The sequence below is a fragment of the Podarcis filfolensis genome (assembly GCF_964270895.1).
Source record: "Podarcis filfolensis genome assembly, chromosome: 1".
Lineage (NCBI taxonomy): Eukaryota > Metazoa > Chordata > Lepidosauria > Squamata > Lacertidae > Podarcis > Podarcis filfolensis.
In genome coordinates this window covers 115972573-115993736 of record NC_139604.1, presented here as the reverse complement: position 1 = coordinate 115993736, position 21164 = coordinate 115972573, and the positions used below count along the sequence as shown (strand labels likewise).

The following is a 21164-nucleotide window of genomic DNA, read 5'->3' as shown; positions in this document are numbered from 1 at the left end:
CAACCAAAATGGTCAAAGGCCTGGAAACGATGCCTTATGAGGAACGGCTAAGGGAGCTGGGCATGTTTAGCCTGGAGAAGAGGAGGTTAAGGGGTGATATGATAGCCATGTTCAAATATATAAAAGGATGTCACATAGAGGAGGGAGAAAGGTTGTTTTCTGCTGCTCCAGAGAAGCGGACACGGAGCAATGGTTCCAAACTACAAGAAAGAAGATTCCACCTAAACATTAGGAAGAACTTCCTGACAGTAAGAGCTGTTCGACAGTGGAATTTGCTGCCAAGGAGTGTGGTGGAGTCTCCTTCTTTGGAGGTCTTTAAGCAGAGGCTTGACAGCCATATGTCAGGAGTGCTCTGATGGTGTTTCCTGCTTGGCAGGGGGTTGGACTCGATGGCCCTTGTGGTGTCTTCCAATTCTATGATTCTATGGGTTATATAACACATCTTGATACCAGTTTTCCTGAATCTGGTGCCCTCCAAATATTTTTAGACTACACCTCCCATCCTTGTTTCAAATTTTTGGGGCCAAATACATATTGTCCTCTTCACTATATTGTAAAAAAAAGATGACAAGGGCTCACTGTGGAAAATTCCTTGCGTGTTTCACATGGGCTCAAGTTCCAGAATGTAAAAAGCTCAAGGAGATAAGTGCTGTAAATGATTTGTTTGTGATACAAGTGGGGATCCGTTTTCAGGAAATGGCTGTTCAAATACTCCTTAGACATTGCTGAAGCCTGGCGTAGTCAGAATGTTGTCAAAGGGTTACCTTATTTTGTAGCTAACAGGGAAGCTAAATTATCGTTGGGAAATTCCAGGCATTTTCAGTGGACTTGTGACCTTCAGCATGGGCTAATGGCCAAATGAACTCAAATATTGAAACCCACAAACTGTTAGACCCAGTGCAGACTTGACCATCTGACCTCTTTAAGGGTGGTGCAGATTCTTAGTGGGCCATGACAACTCCCTTCTCCCTCCTGCTGTCATGTGCACAGTTGATGTCCCCCCCCCCGCCCGCCTTCCTTGCATTGAATTTTTATTCAGCTAAGGCCAGAAAACTGTGCTGTCCTTGTAGTCTATTTTGACCATATCCCATTTAGGTTGAGTGCAATATAGCTGTATATGCAGGACTGTTTTTTCAGCCAGAGCTCACTGGAACTCAGTTATGGCACCTCTCAGGTGGGCGCCATTGTCATTGCAAGAGAGCAAGAGAGGTGTTCATGGTGAGATATGGCACCTCTTTTTCTAGAAAAATATCTATCTATCTATCTGAGTGGCGGGTTTCTCCTATGGGAAAGTGCAATCATGTGCTAGCTTCTTTTAAAAAAAAAACGTATTATTGCTTTCTCAATAAAGTGAACAAATAGTACAGGTACTCTTGTCTGAGTAGGAGCAGGAAAAAAGTTTAAGGAGGAGGAAAATGGAGGAGAAATATCCTGGATCTGACAGTAATTGCCTATTCTGGTGGTTCCCAATTGGTGGTTCACCAACCCCCGGGGATCCGCATAACCCCCCCCCCAGGGGGGCTGTGGCGCCATTCACCTAACAAAAACTGCCAAAGAGATAGAACATTTTTCAAAAATAGCAAGTCCATGGTTTGACTTTTGAAAAACAAGGCGGTCCTCAGTACTTAGCGGATTGGGAACCACTGGTCTAGTCAATGGAGAAATATCTCCAGAAACCCGTTAGTTCATGAGCACTTCCTCCCCTCTGTCAATTCGTTGATAACTGAGAAAAAGACAATCCATGTTGTTTAAAATGAGGCCTTCCTAGAGTGCCTACAGGCTTTACGAACTGCATAAGTCATTCTTCCCAAGAGGGCTAATGTCCCGATATGAGTGCACCAAATGACCATAGTTAAGTCCAAATCAGTTTTCCGGCCTTTGGCAATCATCATTGCTCCAACTTCATTCATTAAGCAAACTCCAGTGACCACAGATGCCCTTTTCAGTGGGGCTTGCACAGAAGATAACTGACAGTTGACTGTATCCCCATATTATCAGTCAAAGAAACTGTAAAACCAGCCTTGTTTTTTGTTTTCCCCCTGTCGATAAACATCAGTTTTTAGTATTAGGTCAAGAGTAGCCAATGTGGTGCTTCCCACATGTTTGTAGGATCATAGAATTGTCCCACAATTCCCACCAGTCCCAGCCAGTATGACCCATAGTCAGGGGTGATGGGTATGGCAACATCTGGATGGTACCCCAGTGGCTACCTGCTTCTTAGGCCATTCATGTTTCTAGTCTTGGGGACACAGATAAATTGATCAGTGTGGCTGCCCACCAAAGTACAGCATGCATCTAAGGGGAAGGAAGGATCATCCTAAAAAATAATAATGAATACGGTAAATGAAAGAGTGGAAACCGATCAATCCAAAAGAGGACTAAATGGGGGAATCGTTTGCATAAAATGTGCATGTGCTAATTTGTATCTGCATAGGTGCAAATTTAGAAAGATTTACTATAATGTGAATTAGAAGTACAGAAGTGGTGCTGTGGTCTAAACCACAGAGCCTAGGGTTTGCTGATCAGAAGGTTGACGGTTCGAATCCCCACGACGGGGTGAGCTCCTGTTGCTCGGTCCCTAGCCTGTACAGTTTACAGTTACAGGACAATTTGTATTCTAAACCAAATAGTAATAGCAACTCAGTTTAGAAATACATTTTATGAACAATGATTCCTTTCCCTGGCAGGGGACATGGAATTTCACATGACTCCTGGGACAAATGTTAAGCTCTCCTTTCCATCATGGACAGAACGTTTTGCTCCAGTTCTGACTTTCCTATCAAGGTTGAAGCAAATGAAGACATGGTGAATTGAAACAAACAACCACACACACACACACACACACACACGTCTTTCATCTCCTCCTCCTAAGGTGCAAAACCGGTTCAGCCTCGTGCAGCCATGCCCATGTTCTCACAAACTAAGTTAGCAGGACTTTAACTGTTTGCCATATGTTTTTGTATAAACACAACGCTCTACAAGCAGATGATAGTTTGAGATCTGAACAGAGCCTTGTATGGGTGTTCGTAGCATGTAAGCAGTTATGTGGAGGCGAAGGGCTGCTGAGCTCCACCCTGTCCCATGAAATGTATTTATTCTGTGTACAGCAAACCATGAGCTTGAGGGCAATGATCTGAAGTAAGGATCCTTTTCTATGGAGGAGAGGGTTGTTCAACAGTGAAACGGTCTCTCTTGAGAGGCCGTGGTCTCTCCTTCCTTAGAGTTTTTAAAGCAGAGGTTGGATGGCCATGTATTATGGATGCTTTAGCTGAGATTGGGACGTGGGTGGCGCTGTGGGTTAAACCACAGAGCCTAGAACTTGCCGGTCAGAAGGTCGGCAGTTTGAATCCCTGTGACGGGGAGAGCTCCCGTTGCTCGGTCCCTGCTCCTGCCAACCTAGCAGTTCAAAAGCACGTCAAAGTGCAAGTAGATAAATAGGTACCGCTCCGGCGGGAAGGTAAACGGCGTTTCCGTGCGCTGCTCTGTTTCGCCAGAAGCAGCTCAGTCATGCTGGCCAAATGACCCGGAAGCTGTACGCCGGCTCTCTCGGCCAATAAAGCGAGTTGAGCACCACAACCCCAGAGTTGGCCATGAATGCACCTAATGGTCAGGGATCCCTTTATCTTTACCTTAGCTGGGATTCCTGCATTGCAGGGGGTTGGACTAGATGACTCTGGGGGTCCCTTCCAACTCTACAATTCTATGATTCTGTTGTGGTTGCTAGCAAGACATGATGACTAAGTTCTGTGCCCACGGTTGCGAGGCAGCAATGCTTTTTGAATACCAGTTGCTGGAACCCTAGTGGTAAAACAGTGAAATTAACTAAATGACAAAATGCCCTTTTAATAGCATCCCCAAGCCTGCCTTTCATTTCTTTAACTTATATCCTGCCCTTCTTCCCAGTGGAGCACAAGTTGGCAAACAGCGAGTGATAAAATAAAAAATAAAAACAATTCTGATACAGGTGCAGACTGGGAAAGACCAAAAGCTTTGTTGAAAGAGGAAGGTGGGGTTGAGGTCTGCTTCATTCTCCCCAATGGTAGGGCTGGTCCTTTGTGAATCTTACAGAGTAGTATTGGCCATGGATGAAATAGCAGTAAGTGTATGTTTCATTATGTAATTTGGTATAATTACCCATTGCGCTGTAACTTCATATTTCAGAATTCCAGGGCGCTTTTCACCATAATTAACAAGATAGAAGATAATCCCATCAAGAATGGCTGTATAACCCATTGCCAGAGAAAATTATAGCATAAACTCTGTTTTTCGAAGATAGGAATAGATTTTAAAATATGTGGCGTGCTCACAGTGGCCAAAAATAAAACTGAAATGGAACGACATCTGGATTTTTAAGGAAGTGGGCGTGGATGGGATTGCTGACAGTAGTTCGTAAAGTGTGCAACCAGCTTTTCTGACACCAGTTTGTCTGAATGAGAAGAGATTCTGTCGAGATATGAAAGGAGAGTGGAGAATAACAGGTGTGTGAAATACTTAAAAAATGAAAAACACTGACAGTTCAGCAGTTTCCAATTCTGGAAAATACCTCTGACAAAGCCGAAAGAAATTCTAGGATGCAAGTTTTTAAAATGCAAACTTCAGTGAGGTGTTTGTGTAGTTATTTGCTGGGACGTGATTTGCAGACGTGAAGGGATTTTAACCCTTTCTTCTTTAACTCAGTCGCTCTCCCACATCCCATCCCATAATATAAGAAGGAGCCTGCTGGATTCCATCAAAATCCAGCACCGTCTAGTCCTCCCAGTGGAGTGTTTTCTACTTTTCTACCCACCAAATGAAATCTCCACAGAATCTTGAAATAAAGGGAGGGGGAGAGAAGAAAGAGAATATCTGTGCGATTTTGTCACTGCGAATGATTTGAAAATTGGAGTAGGTAAACTCATAACTTGAGCAATTTAAAGCTTGGCAACCTCCAGGAATAAAAGAACACAGGGTGAAGTTATTTTTCAATTAAATTAGGCTTTACTGTTCTAATCCAGTAAAACAAGAGGGGCTATTTTTAGTAACTAACATCATTTTATTAAGTGGTAGCCAAATCCAATGCAAACTCAGGAGGCCTTTTTGTAGTTTTTGTTTAAAGTACTACTCAATTGAAGAAGCAAGTTCCCCGCCCCCTCAGATCCCTTGGGTAGTACAAAATGGTGGATGCTGGTCTTGCAAACAGCAGAAAAAGTTGTTTCATTTCGCTCGACTGAAAAGAAAGATAAAATCTAGAACTCTACTGCACCCCTAAAGAACAGATGGATCAGTTTTAGAGGCCTCACTTAAAAACTGGAAGAAGGCAATTGCCTAGCTGCATGATCTTGTTAAACAAATCTCCCTTAAATGTGTGGTGTTGCACACCCTTAATGGCTTGGCCAGATGCAAGTCCACTCTGGAAGAAGGTGTGGATTCATCTGGTGAGCTCCAGAACTTCTGACTTGAGCCAGAGATGATTCTGCTTAGCCTCAGTAATGTTCCCATAAAGCCAGTAACCATTGCACAGCCTTTTTCAGAACTATTAATACTCTGTCCTCTCTAATTCTGTTTGCTTTCACGGTCTTTCCACTATCTCCAAGGATTTGGATTGCACTGGCTGAATTTAGTATGTTCTAGTCACATCACAACCTTGAGAAGAGCCTCAAATGAACTGAGCCATTGTTAATTTCGTGTTGGTTATGAAAAGTATGTATTTTAAAAGATGTTGAAGGACAGAAACAACTGTAATATAAAAGGGACTCCCAGTCTCTCCAGCCCTCCCCCCGTCTACCCTTCCTTCTACTATTGCAGTTTGATACTTGGATGCACATTGTTGAGAGACAATGGAGTGTGCCTCCAGGGGTGAAGTCGTAACGGCTGCGTTAGCAGCACCGAAGTGACCTCCCTGGGGCGCAAGCCTGGGCAGTATGTATGGGAGTCCTGGGCTGCCCACACAACAAGACCCACCCACCCCTCGGTCTCGCTGATGTGGTCCAAAAGAAAGCAGAGCAATATGTTTGGCACCAGCTTGGCTGAAGGAGTTGCCGGAAAGAGGCATACAAGGTGCTATCCAACTGTCTTGTTGTTGTTTAGTCGTGTCCGACTCTTCGTGACCCCATGGACCAGTGCACACCAGGCACTCCTGTCTTCCACTGCCTCCCGCAGCTTGGTCAAACTCATGTTGGTAGCTTCGAGAACGCTGTCCAACCATCTCGTCCTCTGTCGTCCCCTTCTCCTTGTGCCCTCCATCTTTCCCAACATCAGGGTCTTTTCCAGGGAGTCTTCTCTTCTCATGAGGTGGCCAAAGTATTGGAGTCTCAGCTTCATGATCTGTCCTTCCAGTGAGCACTCAGGGCTGATTTCCTTCAGAATGGAGAGGTTTGATCTTCTTGCAGTCCATGGGACTCTCAAGAGTCTCCTCCAGCACCATAATTCAAAAGCATAAATTCTTCGACGATCAGCCTTCTTTATGGTCCAGCTCTCACTTCCATACATCACTACTGGGAAAACCCTAGCTTTAACTATACGGGCCTTTGTTGGCAAGGTGATGTCTCTGCTTTTTAAGATGCTGTCTAGGTTTGTCATTGCTTTTCTCCCAAGGAGCAGGCGTCTTTTAATTTCGTGACTGCTGTCACCATCTGCAGTGATCATGGAGCCCAAGAAAGTAAAATCTCTCACTGCCTCCATTTCTTCTCCTTCTATTTGCCAGGAGGTGATGGGACCAGTGGCCATGATCTTAGTCTTAGGGACTCCAAATTTCTGTAGCGTTTACTCCTTAGCCTTTTCTTCTCCCAAAGATATCCTGCAAGGCAGCAAAGGTTTAGGGTCAGAGTTTTCCTTCTCTTAGATGGACTAACTTCCCAGGTTGATGAGCCCCATCTGCCTCTCACTTCCCTCTACAGCATGTGCAGAAACCGCCTTCTTGACCGTTGGTCCCACTATTGGTCTTGTCCACTCAATGTGCCAGAGCCTGGTTTTGCATGCTTTAGTCATCTTGTCCACATTGCTTGTAAAATTCATTTGCCACCTTGCTATTCATTTGCCACCTTGCTGCTTCTCTTTCCACACAAACCATCCTTGCCTTCTAAGCAAGATGGGCAGCTTTTAAGCCTTGCTTCCTGGGCTCCAGAATGCTTTTGCAAGAGCTGACGATCTCTGAAGATCTTGTGAGAGTGTCCCAGAGCCTGGTAAGAAAGGCAGATAGCTTAAAAGCTCTTTCTGCACCAGAAAAACCTGGTGCAAAAAGAGCTCTTAGGCTTTCTGCTTTGCATGTAATTAATTTGCGGGGTTTCAACTGGCCGGTTTTCTTTTTTTTTTAAAAAAAAGAAATAATATTTTTATTAATTTTACAACAACTAAACATCACATGAAAAAGAAAAACCATACATCAAGACCTTAAAAGAACTCTATAGACAATCCACATTGAATCCAAAACCTGGGACTACTAGAATCCCCTGACTTCCCTCCACCCCCACTGGGTTCCCTTGTTGTATGTTGTTTATGCATGCCCACAAATTCAACTGGCTTTCAAGTGCATAAGGTTGAAATTGCACAAGTTGTTGTTTTATTTTTATTTGCATTTTCAAAAACAGGAACAGAGAGCACAAATTATTTGCACGCAAGATGCAATCGTACTTTATTCAAAACTGATCCAGTGATCTAGGGTGTGTGGGTGTGTTTGTGTGTGTAGGAAGGATTTTTTTTATAACATATAACAGGTATTATATGCTGGCAGTAGTTTGCTCCTACAAGCAATCTAGCTACTGTGTTCTGCACTGACTGCAGCCTCCAGACCAACCTCAAGGGTAGCCCCAACACAACCCTTTCCTGTCCCATACTGTTCATTTCCTCGCTACCCTGCTCTGATTTTTGTTAACTAGTTAATCTGAGTTGCAGCACCTGCATGCAAAGCTCAGTGGGTTAGAGCCTGGTGCTGATAACTCCGTGGTTGCAGGTTCAATCTCCGTATGGGACAGCTGCATATTCCTTCATTTCAAGGGGGACCTCAGGGTCCTTTCCAACTCTATGAATCTCAGACTGAGTTAACTTTTGCTGCTGACTCAGTTTCCATCATCTTGCAGAGGCATCCCATGGGAACATGACCTGGGTGCGCCGGGGCTCTAGAATGCCAATGAGCCATTGTCACGTCTTTACACACAAATGCTGAAGGGGTTCTGGAGTCCCGAGTGCACAGGGAGAACGAGCAACGACTGGTCTCAGTGTGCTGTTTCAAACTTGAGTTGAGAGTAAGAGTTAAGCCTAGTTTCGAAGTCAGCTGCCTGGTGATCAATTCTCCTCTTGAGTTCCTGTTGTCTTTATTGAGCCTGGAACTCTGGAAGGTTAAAACTGAAACCAGACTGTTCTCTCTCTCTTTTTTTACTGTTTATATTACTGAGTTCTAGCAAACATGACTTCTTTCTGGCATGATGGCGTGGATTGGTGAACAGGCCTAGCCGTGTGTTGTATGTAATTATGAGATTTATAATCTTGTTACTACTCTCTGGATGCCCAGAAAAAGCCAAACAGATTCAGTAAACCATATGTATGTGAGCAGACATCTTAAGACTTGGACAGATTTTTCTTTCTTCCTTTTTGACTGCTGCTTTTCACAAGGATAGGTGCAAAAAGAACATGTTTAATTGGGTTTTTGGAAACTGTATTACATTTATGGAGTCTCTGTGAGCCATGCAGATTGAAATGGTTCGTACTGGGAGTCCTGCAATAAAAAAGGGGCATGCAGCGAGAGACATGTGAATCAAATGTGGCCCAATGATGCTGGGAACATCCTCTGGTGTTCTTCGGCAAGTGTCCTTAATGTTATTTTTGTAGATTGCATGACATATAAGTCCACAGTTGCACCGGAACCCAAACCTTACTTCTTCTAAGCAGATTCACTTTGTTAAATAGGTGCTTTCCCGTTTTAATAAACTGAGTTTCTTTATATCTTTCCTTTCTAGTGGAAAGGGAAAATGTGCAGAAAAGGACTTTTACCCGTTGGATAAATCTACATTTGGAAAAGGTAAGCCTGCTGAACAAATTAGCCCATTCAAATATTATAGACACACCTTTCTATCTTGGCTTTTGGCATTTTGGATGTACAGTGGTACCTCAGGTTACATACGCTTCAGGTTACATACGCTTCAGGTTACAGACTCCCCTAACCCAGAAATAGTACCTCAGGTTAAGAACTTTGCTTCAGGATGAGAACAGAAATCGTATTCTGGTGGTGCGGCGGCAGCGGGAGGCCCCATTAGCTAAAGTGGTGCTTCAGGTTAAGAACAGTTTCAGGTTAAGAACGGACCTCCGGAACGAAGTAAGTATGTAACCAGAGGTACCACTGTATATTTTTGGGACCCACCTTATCTCTGTGATTTTAAGTTGTTTAAAACTGTTTTGAATATAATGTTTTAATTGTTGTAACCTGCCCTGGGACCTTAGGATGAAGGGCGGATAAATAACAACAGCAATAACAAACCAACAATCATTTTTTAAAATTGCAGTTATTGAAAAGTAGATGAGAAAGGATAGGGGTTTATATTATTCCTTAAATATTTATTATCTGATGATACATTTGCAGGTGGTCTGGATGGCCATTGAGGTCCTTTCCAACTGAGTGCCTATCATGGACTGGTTGGACACAGAGAAGTGGTGGGAGGAACCAGCTGGGAAACCCCCAAAGGAAGAAGACTCAGAGCCTGGGGATTGGTGGTGGAACGAGGATGAGTGGTCAGAGGGAGAAGACTGGGAGGAGGAGGTGTTGGAAGCTGAAGAGGTGACAGGGCTTAGTGAACAGGGAGAGTTTGTGGCAGAGAGAAGTTCAGAATCAGAAGCTTCATCAGGCTAGTGAAAGAAGAGAGGTGAAGAGGCAGAGATGAGTCATGCTGGTGAAGAGTCATGGGTGTCTCCACTTTCCCCATGACTCCCAGAACCAGAAGAAGCATGAAATGGGAGGAACAAAAACAGGCATACAGGCATAGTCTCTGTTTGCTTGTCCTGAAGCAGTGAAGACATAGACAACCGTGGGGAGGGGGGACCTTCAGTCTTGGCAACTGATTTCGTGGAGTAAGACCTACAGGGAATGAGCTTCTGTGCTCTTTAGGTCTGACACTCCGCTAAGTCTATGAAGACAGTTTTTGCAAATAACGAGTTGACTCCCAATTTTGAACTGTGTGATTTACTGTTTAGCTTGCCCTGTGACAGAGCCCAAGGTCACCTTTCTCAATCCTGTACCCCTTTCTTTCTTCACAGTGCAGCCCCCCTCTGGAAGTGAAAGATTTGTTGGTTGATGTTAAAGATGGCAAAATTTTGATGGCTCTGCTGGAAGTTCTCTCTGGGCAAAATCTGGTAGGTGTAAACCTTCGTTAACAGCCTCTGTCTGACATGGCTCTCAGCCAGGCCCTGATCTGGACAAGTGTCCCCTGTGGCTTCCCCTTCCTTCTGTGTGGCCTTGTGTTCAGCTAGCTGGCCTCTTTGGTGGTTGCTCCAGCCCGGCTGTCCTGCTTCTATGGGGCTAGGGCAAAAATGGTGGGTCACTGACCTAGCCTAGGCAGTTGGTGCAGGGAGACGCCAGTCCTGTGGAAGGAATGAGGTTTGGATCCAATGGCTCTTCATGGCCAATGACAGTGTGAGGTTTGCAGGTGGTGGGTGAGTCAAGTTCCTCTGCTCATCCTCTGAAGATACCTCCAGTCTGAGGTCCAGGCAGAGCTGAACACTCACAGTTACTGCTTTCCCAGCATTTGTGATAAAATTGAGCCTTTTCAACACCCAAGGACCACATCAGAAATATATCTTGAGGTGGGCAGCTGCAGCCAGTCTGTATATCCTAGTTGCATGTGGTTCATAGAAAGTACAGTGGTACCTCAGGTTAAGTACTTAATTCGTTCCGGAGGTCCGTTCTTAACCTGAAACTGTTCTTAACCTGAAGCACCACTTTAGCTAATGGGGCCTCCTGCTGCTGTCGCGCCGCCGGAGCCCAATTTCTGTTCTTATCCTGAAGCAAAGTTCTTAACCTGAAGCACTATTTCTGGGTTAGCGGAGTGTGTAACCGGAAATGTATGTAACCTGAAGTGTATGTAACCCGAGTTACCACTACATGGACGCAGCCAGTGTTGGCAATTATATTATAACTGCAGTCATAGAATCATAGAATTTCAGAGATGGAAGGGACCCTAAGGGTCATCTAGTCCAACCCCCTGCAATGCAAGAATCTCAACTGAAGCATTCATGACAGGTGGCCAGACAACCTCTGCTTAACCTTTCCAAGGAAGGAAAGTCGCCATCATCTTCTGAAGGAGCCTGTTCCACTGTTGAACAGCTCTTGTTGTCAGAAGGTTCTTCCTGAAGTTGAGTCAGAATCTCCTTTCTTGTAACTTGAAGCCATTGGTTCGAGTCCTACCCTCCAGTGCAGGAGAAAACAAGCTTGCTCCATCTTCCATTTGACAAGATGGCTATCATATATTCTCCCAGTTTTCCAGGCTAAACATACCCAACCTCCTCAAGCGTTCCTCATAAGGCTTGGTTTCCAGACCCTTGATCACCTCGGTCACTCTCCTCTGCAAAAGTTCCAGCTTGTCTTACTGGTGTTTACTTCCTGATAGATGTGCTCAGAATTAGCTCAGTAGAGTCTGCTCTGTCTGGCAATGGCTTTCCAGGGTTTCAGGCAGTGGGTTTGAAACTGGGACCTTCTGCATGCAAAGCGGATGCCACAGCCTTTCCCCCTTCAATAATAACATTTTAAAAGGCACTAACTGGCTTGCTTTCCTCCTTTTTTTAGCTGCATGAATACAAGCCCTCAACCCATCGTATTTTTCGACTGAACAATATCGCAAAAGCCCTCAAGTTTTTGGAGGACAGCAATGTAAGTAATTCGAAAGCTGCTGAATTGTTTTTCACTTCTCCCAGTACAATATCTCTCTCTCCAAAAGGAGGAATGTGTAAGTTGAAGGAATTGTGTTTTGTTTAAAGTTGCGTCTGAAAGGCTGCATACAGTATGCACAAGGAGGGGTTCCTCTCAACACAAATTATTATTTTAATGTCGTAATGTTCAACTGGATTAAAGGATCAAGAGGCCAATATTAAAAGAAAATAAAAGAAATGCCTGTGTTCAGCAACCTTTAAGCAGCTGGGCTCAAGTTGCTCTGAAGGTTGGTGATTTGAGTCATCTGACTTTCCCTCCCCCCCCCAAAAAAAATGCTTTCAGCATCACAAGTTCTATATTTTTCTGCCCAATTTATAGCAAGAGATCATTTGAGCTTTGTTCAAAGAAAGATAGAAACTGTTACTCTAGAATTCTGCAAGGTCTGGGGTTGAACATTGTGTAACTATGGGGGGGGGATGCCACCCCACACTAGTGATGCTATGCAGGCTGTCTTTGCATCAAGTGCAGAAGGAGGGATGTAGAAAGCTGCCTTATACTGAATCAAAAGATTGGTCCATGTCACCCAGCATTGCCAGAGGCTACCCAGGATTGGGTCATCTCCCAGCACCAACTGGAGAAGCCACGGATTGAACCTACAACCTTCTGCATGAAAGCATGCACCCTACCACTGAGCTGTGGCCTTTCCCCTAAGCATGACTCACACCCATTTTGGAGTCTTATGTGAAGGTGAGGAGATGGATACAGTTCCCTGTCAAGGCTGGGCGATGGGCAGCAATGTAAAGCAAGTCAGGAATCAGGTGCCATGAGAACCGCATCAGCAGAGAAGCACCTCTGCCATCGGTGCCAAATTGGGTGAGATCTCGCCTGAAATCAGCATGATCCCGTCTGAAATCAGTGCTGATGGTGGTGGTGGTGGTGGCAGGAGTGACATGGCGGCTCTTCCTGTTTCACCTCAAGCAGTTAAACATCACCACTGCGTATACCAAGTCTGGCAGTTGGCCCAGCTAGCTCAGCGTTGTGATAGCCAACATAGTGCTTTCCGTATGTTTTTGGACTACAGCTCCCATCATCCCCAGCCAAATGGCCAGAGATGATGGGAGTTGTGATCCAACAAGCTCTGGAAGACACATTGGCTCTCCCTGGTCTACACTGACAAGCAGAAGGTGTCGGGGATTGGACCCGCAAAGCAGATGCTCTGTCGCTTAGCTGTGGCCCTATAAATCACCACCCAGCCTCACAGCAGCGTCTCTGTTAGGCCATTGTTGCTCTTCTCCATTATCACTGGATTCTGCATGTGCTGCTGACATCACACTTCACACGCTCATGCTAGCCCTGTTGCCAGGGGCCTTGGTATGTCATAGTAAGTGCCTTGCCTTGCTTTAAAAGCTTATGTAAGGTGAAACACTCCTTTAGGCACACACTGAACTTTTCGGAGGCCAGATGGACTGATTTGGTCTCTGCGTCCAGCCCCTTCCAAGGGTCTTCACAATCTCATTCTTGTAAGTCATGCTTAGTTGGAAAGGATGTAGAAGAGTTATTCACGTATGGTGGTGAAACCAGGGCCACCAGGTCTCGAATCCAAGGACTTGCAACAGCTGTGTGACTGTCCAGCACTGGCAAAATCTAACCAGCTTCCCATCTATAGGCAATTTTAAATTCCAACACAGGACCCACCTTGGGCAGTAGATAAGAAACGTCAGGCTTGGTCCAACGACGAAGGATTTGTGGAAGAATGGAAACCATTTTGGATTAATTTAAAGAAATATTATTATATGATGAACACATGAGCACGATTTGAACTATGAGCAACAGAAGGGATTAGAGGTTATGGTATTCTTGTTAAGGTTTAAGAGGTAAAAGACAGTGCAGCAGGGGGAAAGAAACAGAAACACCATGGGAATGGGGCTGGGAAGTTTTTTTGGGGGGAGTTTTTATTATGTATTGAAATGTATGTATGAAATATTGGAAAACTTCAGGAAAAAAACGAGAAGTCAGGCTTGGGACTGGAAGAGATGGGCCCCAAATTCCCCACAATAATTGCCCATCTTCAGCATGGGAATAAGAGTGATCCACCTGTTGTGGATGTTGCAGCAAGAACCAAACAAAGATATGGGTGGTTATATACTTTGCAAAAAAAAGGGACGCGGGTGGCGCTGTGGGTTAAACCACAGAGCCTAGGACTCGCCAATCAGAAGGTCAGTGGTTCGAATCCCCGCGACGGGGTGAGCTCCCGTTGCTCGGTCCCTGCTCCTGCCAACCTAGCAGTTCGAAAGCATGTCAAAGTGCAAGTAGATAAATAGGTAAACGCCGTTTCCGTGCGCTGCTCTGGTTCACCAGAAGCGGCTTAGTCATGCTGGCCACATGACCTGGAAGCTGTACGCCGGCTCCCTTGGCCAATAAAGCGGGATGAGCGCCACAACCGCAGAGTCGTCCACGACTGGACCTAATGGTCAGGGGCCCCTTTACCTTTACTTTATACTTTAAACTGTAAGTGCTACAGTGGGATAGAGATGTGCTTAAATAACCGCTCACCGGCTCTGGCAGTGGGTGAGATTTGCAGCCCAGCACACAAGTTAAAATGAACAGGGCTATTTGCAATGTGACTCTCGTGTATTGGAGGCCGAGTGATTAAACATCCGGACATTAAAACGTACAAGCTGGAATTGTTTAGAGCTGACAACGTGCACCATTGGGAAATGAACACTGGTTGTGGGATGTGAAGCAGAGCCTTGAGGAATGGTTGGTGAGGACATGAGGTGTGGCTTTCAGCTATAGGTAGTCTTGGCGGCGAGGTGGCAGTTTCGCAGTCTTGGGTGGCAGTTTTATGCCTTGAGCAGAATCCTTTAGTCCAACAATCGAGGAAAGGATGTTGCGGTGACTCACCCCATTCTGCGGCAGCGATATCAGGGTTCCCTGTTAGGGGGGTCCTGAGGGGAGTCTCTGACCACAAGTGCTCAGCAATGGGCCGTAGAGCTTCCCTCAGCAGTGCAGGGAGAGGGCCAGCTGTGTAGACGCACGTTTTGCAGTGTCCCCATGTTCCCGATTGACCCTGTCTTGCCTCAGACCCCCAGCTGGGGGCTGAGAGGGATATACGCCCAGTGCCTAAGCCAAGGTTTCCTACAACTGAAATTCAATAAAGTTGTGGCCATTTTAATCCCAAAATATGTTGTCATGTGTTTTCCTTGGTCTGAGGTCTGGCTCCCGGAGGGGGGTGGGACTGTGCCTGGGCATGCAAACAACCCCCCCAACCCCAGCCTAAAATTTATCCATGAGCATCAAACATGGTGCCCTCCCCATGTTGCTGACTGTCGTCATCTCTCACCATTGGCCGTGTTGACTGCAACTGGCGAGATTTGTAGGCCGGAACATCTGAAGGCACCATGTTGCTTAATTCTGCTCCAGCCCATGCGCTGCCTTTGTGACCTTCCCTCTGAGGAATGATATGACGCTGGTGACATCTTGCTGGGACTGAACCATTGTTGCAGTTGACCCACGGGTTAAAAGGTTTCCTCTTGATCTCAAGCCGGTTTAACCAAATTTTAGAAGTCAGGGCAGGGCAGGGAAATGTTGTCCCCATTCCCTTGGCAATGGAGAGCCAGCAGTTTAAATATTAAACCACCATGAAAGAGGTGGGAAGGGACAGCCATGGTGTGTAGTTAATGCAGAACTCGAGAGGAACTGTGACAGGTGGGGAGAGGCTCAATATTCTTACTGTCAGCGTTTCAGAAAGGTCTGAGGCCCTGTATTGCAACACAAGGGTTTATCGCTATCATGGGCAGCCTGGGGATTTCTCTCTTTTCTGCTCTGCCATCCTGCTTGCAATGAATGAGCAAGAGAAGAGAGTGTGTAGTTTGAAGGAGAAACATAAGCTGCTCCTTGTCACATGGATTAAACCTCTCTGTGGGAACTCTGGGTCCTGCCATGGCTTCAAACCCAGAATCCTTAATAACTTGATAGCAATGTAGGAAGCTGCCTTTATACAGAGACCACTGGTCCATCTAGCTCAATATTGTCTGCACTGACCGACAGCAGTGCTTCAAGGGTTTCAGGCAGGGTTCTCTTCCAGCCCTACCTGAAAATGCCGGGGATTGAACCTGCGACCTTCTGAATGCAAAGCAGATGTTCTGCCACAGATCTACGGCCCTTCCCCAGATCGTGCTCAACAAGCATTTAAAAATGGAGAATGCATCTGTAGTGATAGTTGAGCCTCCCAAGATAGTGGAGAGGTGTTTCTCTGCCCAGTTAGTATTAGAGTTTCTCTGTTCCCCTTTCCTATCACCCCAAAAGCTCAGATGGCACCTTAGAGGAAGGGTCAGCAAACTTTTTGAGCAGGGGGCCGGTCCACTGTTCCTCAGACCTTGTGGGGAGCCGGACTATATTTTTTGGGGGGAAATGAACGAATTCCTATGCCCCACAAATAACCCAGAGATGCATTTTAAATAAAAGCACACATTCTACTCATGTAAAAACGCGCTGATTCCCAGACCGTCCGCGGGCTGGATTTAGAAGGCGATTGGACTGGATCTGGCCCCTGGGCCATGGTTTGCCTATCCATGCTCCCCCTCCCCGAATCACACATGCTGCACGTCAGCAGGCTGTCTGCCAAGATGGACCTGATAAATCTGACTTCAGCAGAACAATGACAGCAGATTATGTAGCTGCAAATATGCATAATATAATCAAGTAAATACTTCATCACAAGGGCATTAAGAATAATGCAACTGAGGGTCAAACTATTTACATGAGTGCATAGCAGCCATGTGGCTTCACTCTTTCTTTCTTTCTTTCTTTCTTTCTTTCTTTCTTTCTTTCTTTCTTTCTTTCTCCCTCTCTCCCCCCATAAAGAAAACGGTCTTCCCTTCAGTGAACCGCTATCTTGCAACCATATCGCGTGAACTAGATATACGTAGAAGCAAGCAATCCAGCTTTATACATTGCAAGCCAAAACCGCGCCCAGTATGAGTGCAAAATGCAACTCCCTGTTCCCTGGCCTTTAGATGTGACACTTGTGCATTCTGTAATTGAAACTGCACTTGAGTGCATTTGTCTACCTGTTTTTAAACGTCTTTTAAAACCTGCAACCCCCTTTTCTGTAGGTGAAGCTGGTTAGCATTGATGCAGCTGAAATAGCAGATGGAAACTCTTCCATGGTCCTGGGCCTGATATGGAACATAATCCTGTTTTTTCAGGTAAGGAGCAAATGGTAATGTTGTTACACGTTGACTTTTCTGTTAAACCTTTCATCAGAATACAGATTTGTTATGTCTAAAGGCTAGGAATGAAACAGATTTGTTTCTCCCATGTACCTTGTTTTGTGTCGGGCCTTCATTAAAGACTCCGTAAAATGTATGAGCAAACCTGGATAAACCGAAATAGATGAGACACCTGGGCGTCATGGCACTTTCCTCCCCCCACCTTGCAGTCCACTTCATTGCCCTTGCAAATGGATTTCTGCCTCAAAGTACTTGAGTCCAGCCTGCCTTGTGTGCATGTGGCTGCTGGCCAGAACCCAGATCAGAAGATCTTGTTTTCTATTTTTGTGCTGAAAACACTTGAATGCTGCTTTGTGCATTTTTAGCAACATGGGTCTTAAGACTTGAGTCCTGAAACGAGGCTTTAAAGCCCTTTAATATGCATTACTTGCACTACTTTCATGTACTAAGATGGAATCTGATACAGATTTCAACGATCTGGGAGCCTTGAAATGCCAAGAATTGAATGCAGCCAGTGAACTTGACCATTCTCAAAAGTCTGGTGCAGATGTAACCTAGTTCAATCTCTTTAATCATGGATAAGAGCAGACAATGGGCTAGTGTATTACCCCTCTACCTACCCACCCACACCCACTTCTCCTTCCGTGGGCAAATTTTGAGGGAGGTGCAATATGGAGGGTCCTTCATTGAGTCTGCAGCCATTACACACAAACACACTTTTTTCCTCTACAGCAGCTTTACACCCAAATTAGGCTCCTCTCCAGGAAGCGCTTAGCTTAGGATCCAGTAGATCCATAGGCAGCACGGTTCTGCGCCCACCCTAAGCCTGCCATGTCCCATTTCAGGGTCCCCTGTTGGCTACCATATCTTGCCCACCCTCTGCAAGATCCTTTGCGGTAGGGTTGGGCGATAATCAGGTTTTCAGCGTTGTGATATATCACCAGCTAAACATTGCGATATACTGATATATCACGATGTCTGAAGTAAGGATGGAGCTATCTAGGGGCACAGTTTCCCCCTCACCATGGTTTCTGCCAGCGCCTGATCTTGTGATTCACTGCCCCCTGCCTGAGGCTTTGTCGGCAGAGTTAACAGGCACTGCCGGGATTAATAGAAGCACTGGCTGGCTTTACGGTTTTCCCCACATTGTGATTTTTGCATCTCTCTCTCTCTCTCTCTCTCTCTCTCTCTCTCTTCTCTCTCTCTCTCTCTCTCTCTCTCTCTCTCTTTCTCTCTCTCTCTCTCTCTCTCTCTCTCTCTCTCTCTCACACACACACACACACACGATTGGCGATATATTTCCAGGTCAATAGTTATGAATCCAATACGACAATGTGGACTTCAAATCGATTTGGGACAATAAATCGATATATTGCCTAGCCCTACTCTGCTGTGATGCTGCCCCTTGTTGGCAGAGCCAGGCAGAGGGCTAGTAAAAGGTAAAGGGACCCCTGACCATTAGGTCCAGTCGTGACTGACTCTGGGGTTGCGGTGCTCATCTCACTTTATTGGCTGAGGGAGCCGGCGTACAGCTTCCGGGTCATGTGGCCAGCATAACTAAGCCGCTTCTGGCGAACCAAAGCAGCGCACGGAAATGCCATTTACCTTCCTGCCGGAGCGGTACCTATTTATCTATTTGCACTTTGACGTGCCTTCGAACTGCTAGGTTGGCAGGAGCTGGGACCGAGCAAAGGAGCTCACCCCGTTGCGGGGATTCGAACCGCCAACCTTCTGATCGGCAAGTCCTAGGCTCTGTGGTTTAACCCACAGCGCCACCCGCGTCCCTAGGCAGAGGGCTACTTCCACTGAATTCTAGCCACCCTCCCCAGCACTACTACCTGGGAGGTTAGGATTGTGCTGTAGGCTCGTATCCAAACATGTCGATATTTTCTCTTACTACTGATTAGTGTAGGGAGTGAGCGGGGGGCAGACAGTAAAATTGGTTAAAGCGAGAACCCCTGTAGATTATGAACAATGCTGGGATTTTTCAAAGTCACTTACATGCTAGCTGTCAAATTCAAGGAGCACCTGACTAATAATGAGATTCAATTCCAGAAGCAAATAATAAAAAAGGAAAAGGAAAATGCATGGAGTGATTCATAGCAGACAGCTGTCTTTATGACTGCTTTGTGGGGAAGTTGCAAAAAATGAAATCCTGTGTCGCCCTAATAACGATAGCAACCCTGATTTCAGGATCAAATCATTTTAATCCCCAAAGGAGGCTGATTATTAGGCTGTAATGATATTTGTCATTGTGTAATAATATTACAAAAAATTATTAAGTGGTAACCCTGATCTCTGGCTTTTAGCACCATGCTGAATTCCTTGTTGTTATTATCTCCAGGAGACGTTTTTGGATTGGGTTGTAGGTGGCTCTTTATTAGAAAATGCCCTTGTTGTGCAAGGCATGACACCCCATTTTTACCAAGCCACTTGATTCCCACTGTCCTCCTCTAACGGTACTCTTGAGGGTAGTACGCAAGGATAATCTGAAAAACCTGGGCAGTCTAATTTGTGCAGTGAAATAGAGCTTTCAAAACCATCATTGGATACAATCCTATATACCCTTTCACAAAATCATTCCACTTCTTGTTCTTTTATTGTATTGCTGCTGCTTCTTTGGCGATCTCTCATAGCCAAGTAAGATTGTCTTCCATGAAAACAGTCTTAACTGTGAGTCCATAAGTGACTGTGGAGGCCAATTCTGGATCCACATGTCTTTCCACAGTGGGGACATAGGTTTCCAGGTGGGAGTTGATCACGGTGAGGGTTTGCCAAGCGTGCCTTCCTCTTCGCTTGTTTCTCCTTTTCACCCTGAGTTTGTGCTTCTTCAAAGTCCATGGCTGCTGTGGTAAAGGCTGTTCTCCAATTGGAGCACTCGCAGGCCAGTGTTTCCCAGTTATCAGTGCTTATGCTACATTTTAAGAGATTTGCCCTGAGGACATCTTTAAACCTCTTTTGTTGTTCACTAGTATTTCACTTTCGATTCTTGAGTTGGGAATAGAGTAGTTGTTTTAGAAGATGGCAATCAGGCATCCAAACAACATGACCAGTCCAACGAAGTTGATGTTGAAGAATCATTGCTTCGACACTGGTGATCTTTGCTTCTTCCAGTACACTGACATTTGTTCGCCTGTCTTCCCAAGAGATGTGTAATTTTTTCCAGAGACATTGTTGATGGAATCTTTCGAGGAGTTGGAGATAGGGTTTATAAGTGGTCCATGGTTTGCAAACATACAGTAAAGTTGGTAGTACAATGGCTTTGTAAATGAGCATTTTGGTTTCTCTGTGAACATCCTTGTCCTCAAACACTTGTTGCTTCAATCAGGAGAAAGTTGAGCTTGCAGAGCTCAGGCAATGCTGGATTTTGGCATCAGTGTTGGCCCTTGTGGAAAGATAACTGCTCGGGTAGGAAAAGTGGTTGACATTTTCCAATGTTACACCATTAAGTTGGATCACTTCCCTGTTACTCAGGGAAGGTGTGGACTATTGGATTATCATGCTCTGTAGAATGGCCACAAGCAAGCACCTTGTTTCCTGTGCCTTGGGATCTGGATATCACCTTTTGAGAGCCTTCAGAATTTAAGGAAGGACACTGACATCTATGGGCCATTTCAGGAGACTGGTTACTGTAATTCCTAAACTAGACCTTGATGGCCTATGGGAGAACGCATCAAAGTGTGCCAAGTTCCTCCTACTATTTTTAAAGCTTTCAAAGTGTCACATTGATTTTTGAAAACTGGAATAGTTTTTTCTGCTTAAAAGGCCAGAGATCAAACAACGAGTGCCCAAACCATTTAAAATAGACACATTGGAGGTTTTTAAACAGCGGTTGGATATCCATCTGTCATGGATGCTTTAGCTGAGATTCCTGCATTGCAGAGGGTTGAACTAGATGACCCATGGGGTCCCTTCCAACTCATAAGAGTCTATCATTCTATGAAAAGCATTGACATGGTCCTGAGCTTCTTTCAAAAACTATGATGCCTCCATACAGGGGCATTGTTGGTGCAAACAGGTACAATATAAAAGCACAGTACTAGTGAAGCCCTATTCATCTGCCGACCTCATTTGCCCAGAGACACTTGTTTCAGTTTTAG

General features: G+C 45.3%; 1 protein-coding gene across 7 annotated transcripts in view; it reads left to right on the top strand.

Annotated features, from left to right (window-relative positions):
* Positions 1 to 21164, top strand: part of CLMN (calmin) — a 79592-nt gene that overhangs the window by 43343 nt on the left and 15085 nt on the right. For 4 of the 7 annotated variants that reach the window (XM_083612345.1, XM_083612347.1, XM_083612349.1 and 1 more), the window contains exons 2-5: positions 8931 to 8992; positions 10222 to 10317; positions 11747 to 11830; positions 16948 to 17040. In XM_083612345.1, coding sequence (XP_083468471.1) covers positions 8931 to 8992; positions 10222 to 10317; positions 11747 to 11830; positions 16948 to 17040 — 335 coding nt within the window. Of the gene's footprint in view, positions 1 to 4080; positions 4097 to 8123; positions 8220 to 8930; positions 8993 to 10221; positions 10318 to 11746; positions 11831 to 13198; positions 13351 to 16947; positions 17041 to 21164 lie in introns of those variants that run through there. The other 3 variants (XM_083612348.1, XM_083612346.1, XM_083612351.1) reach the window with 3 other exon arrangements.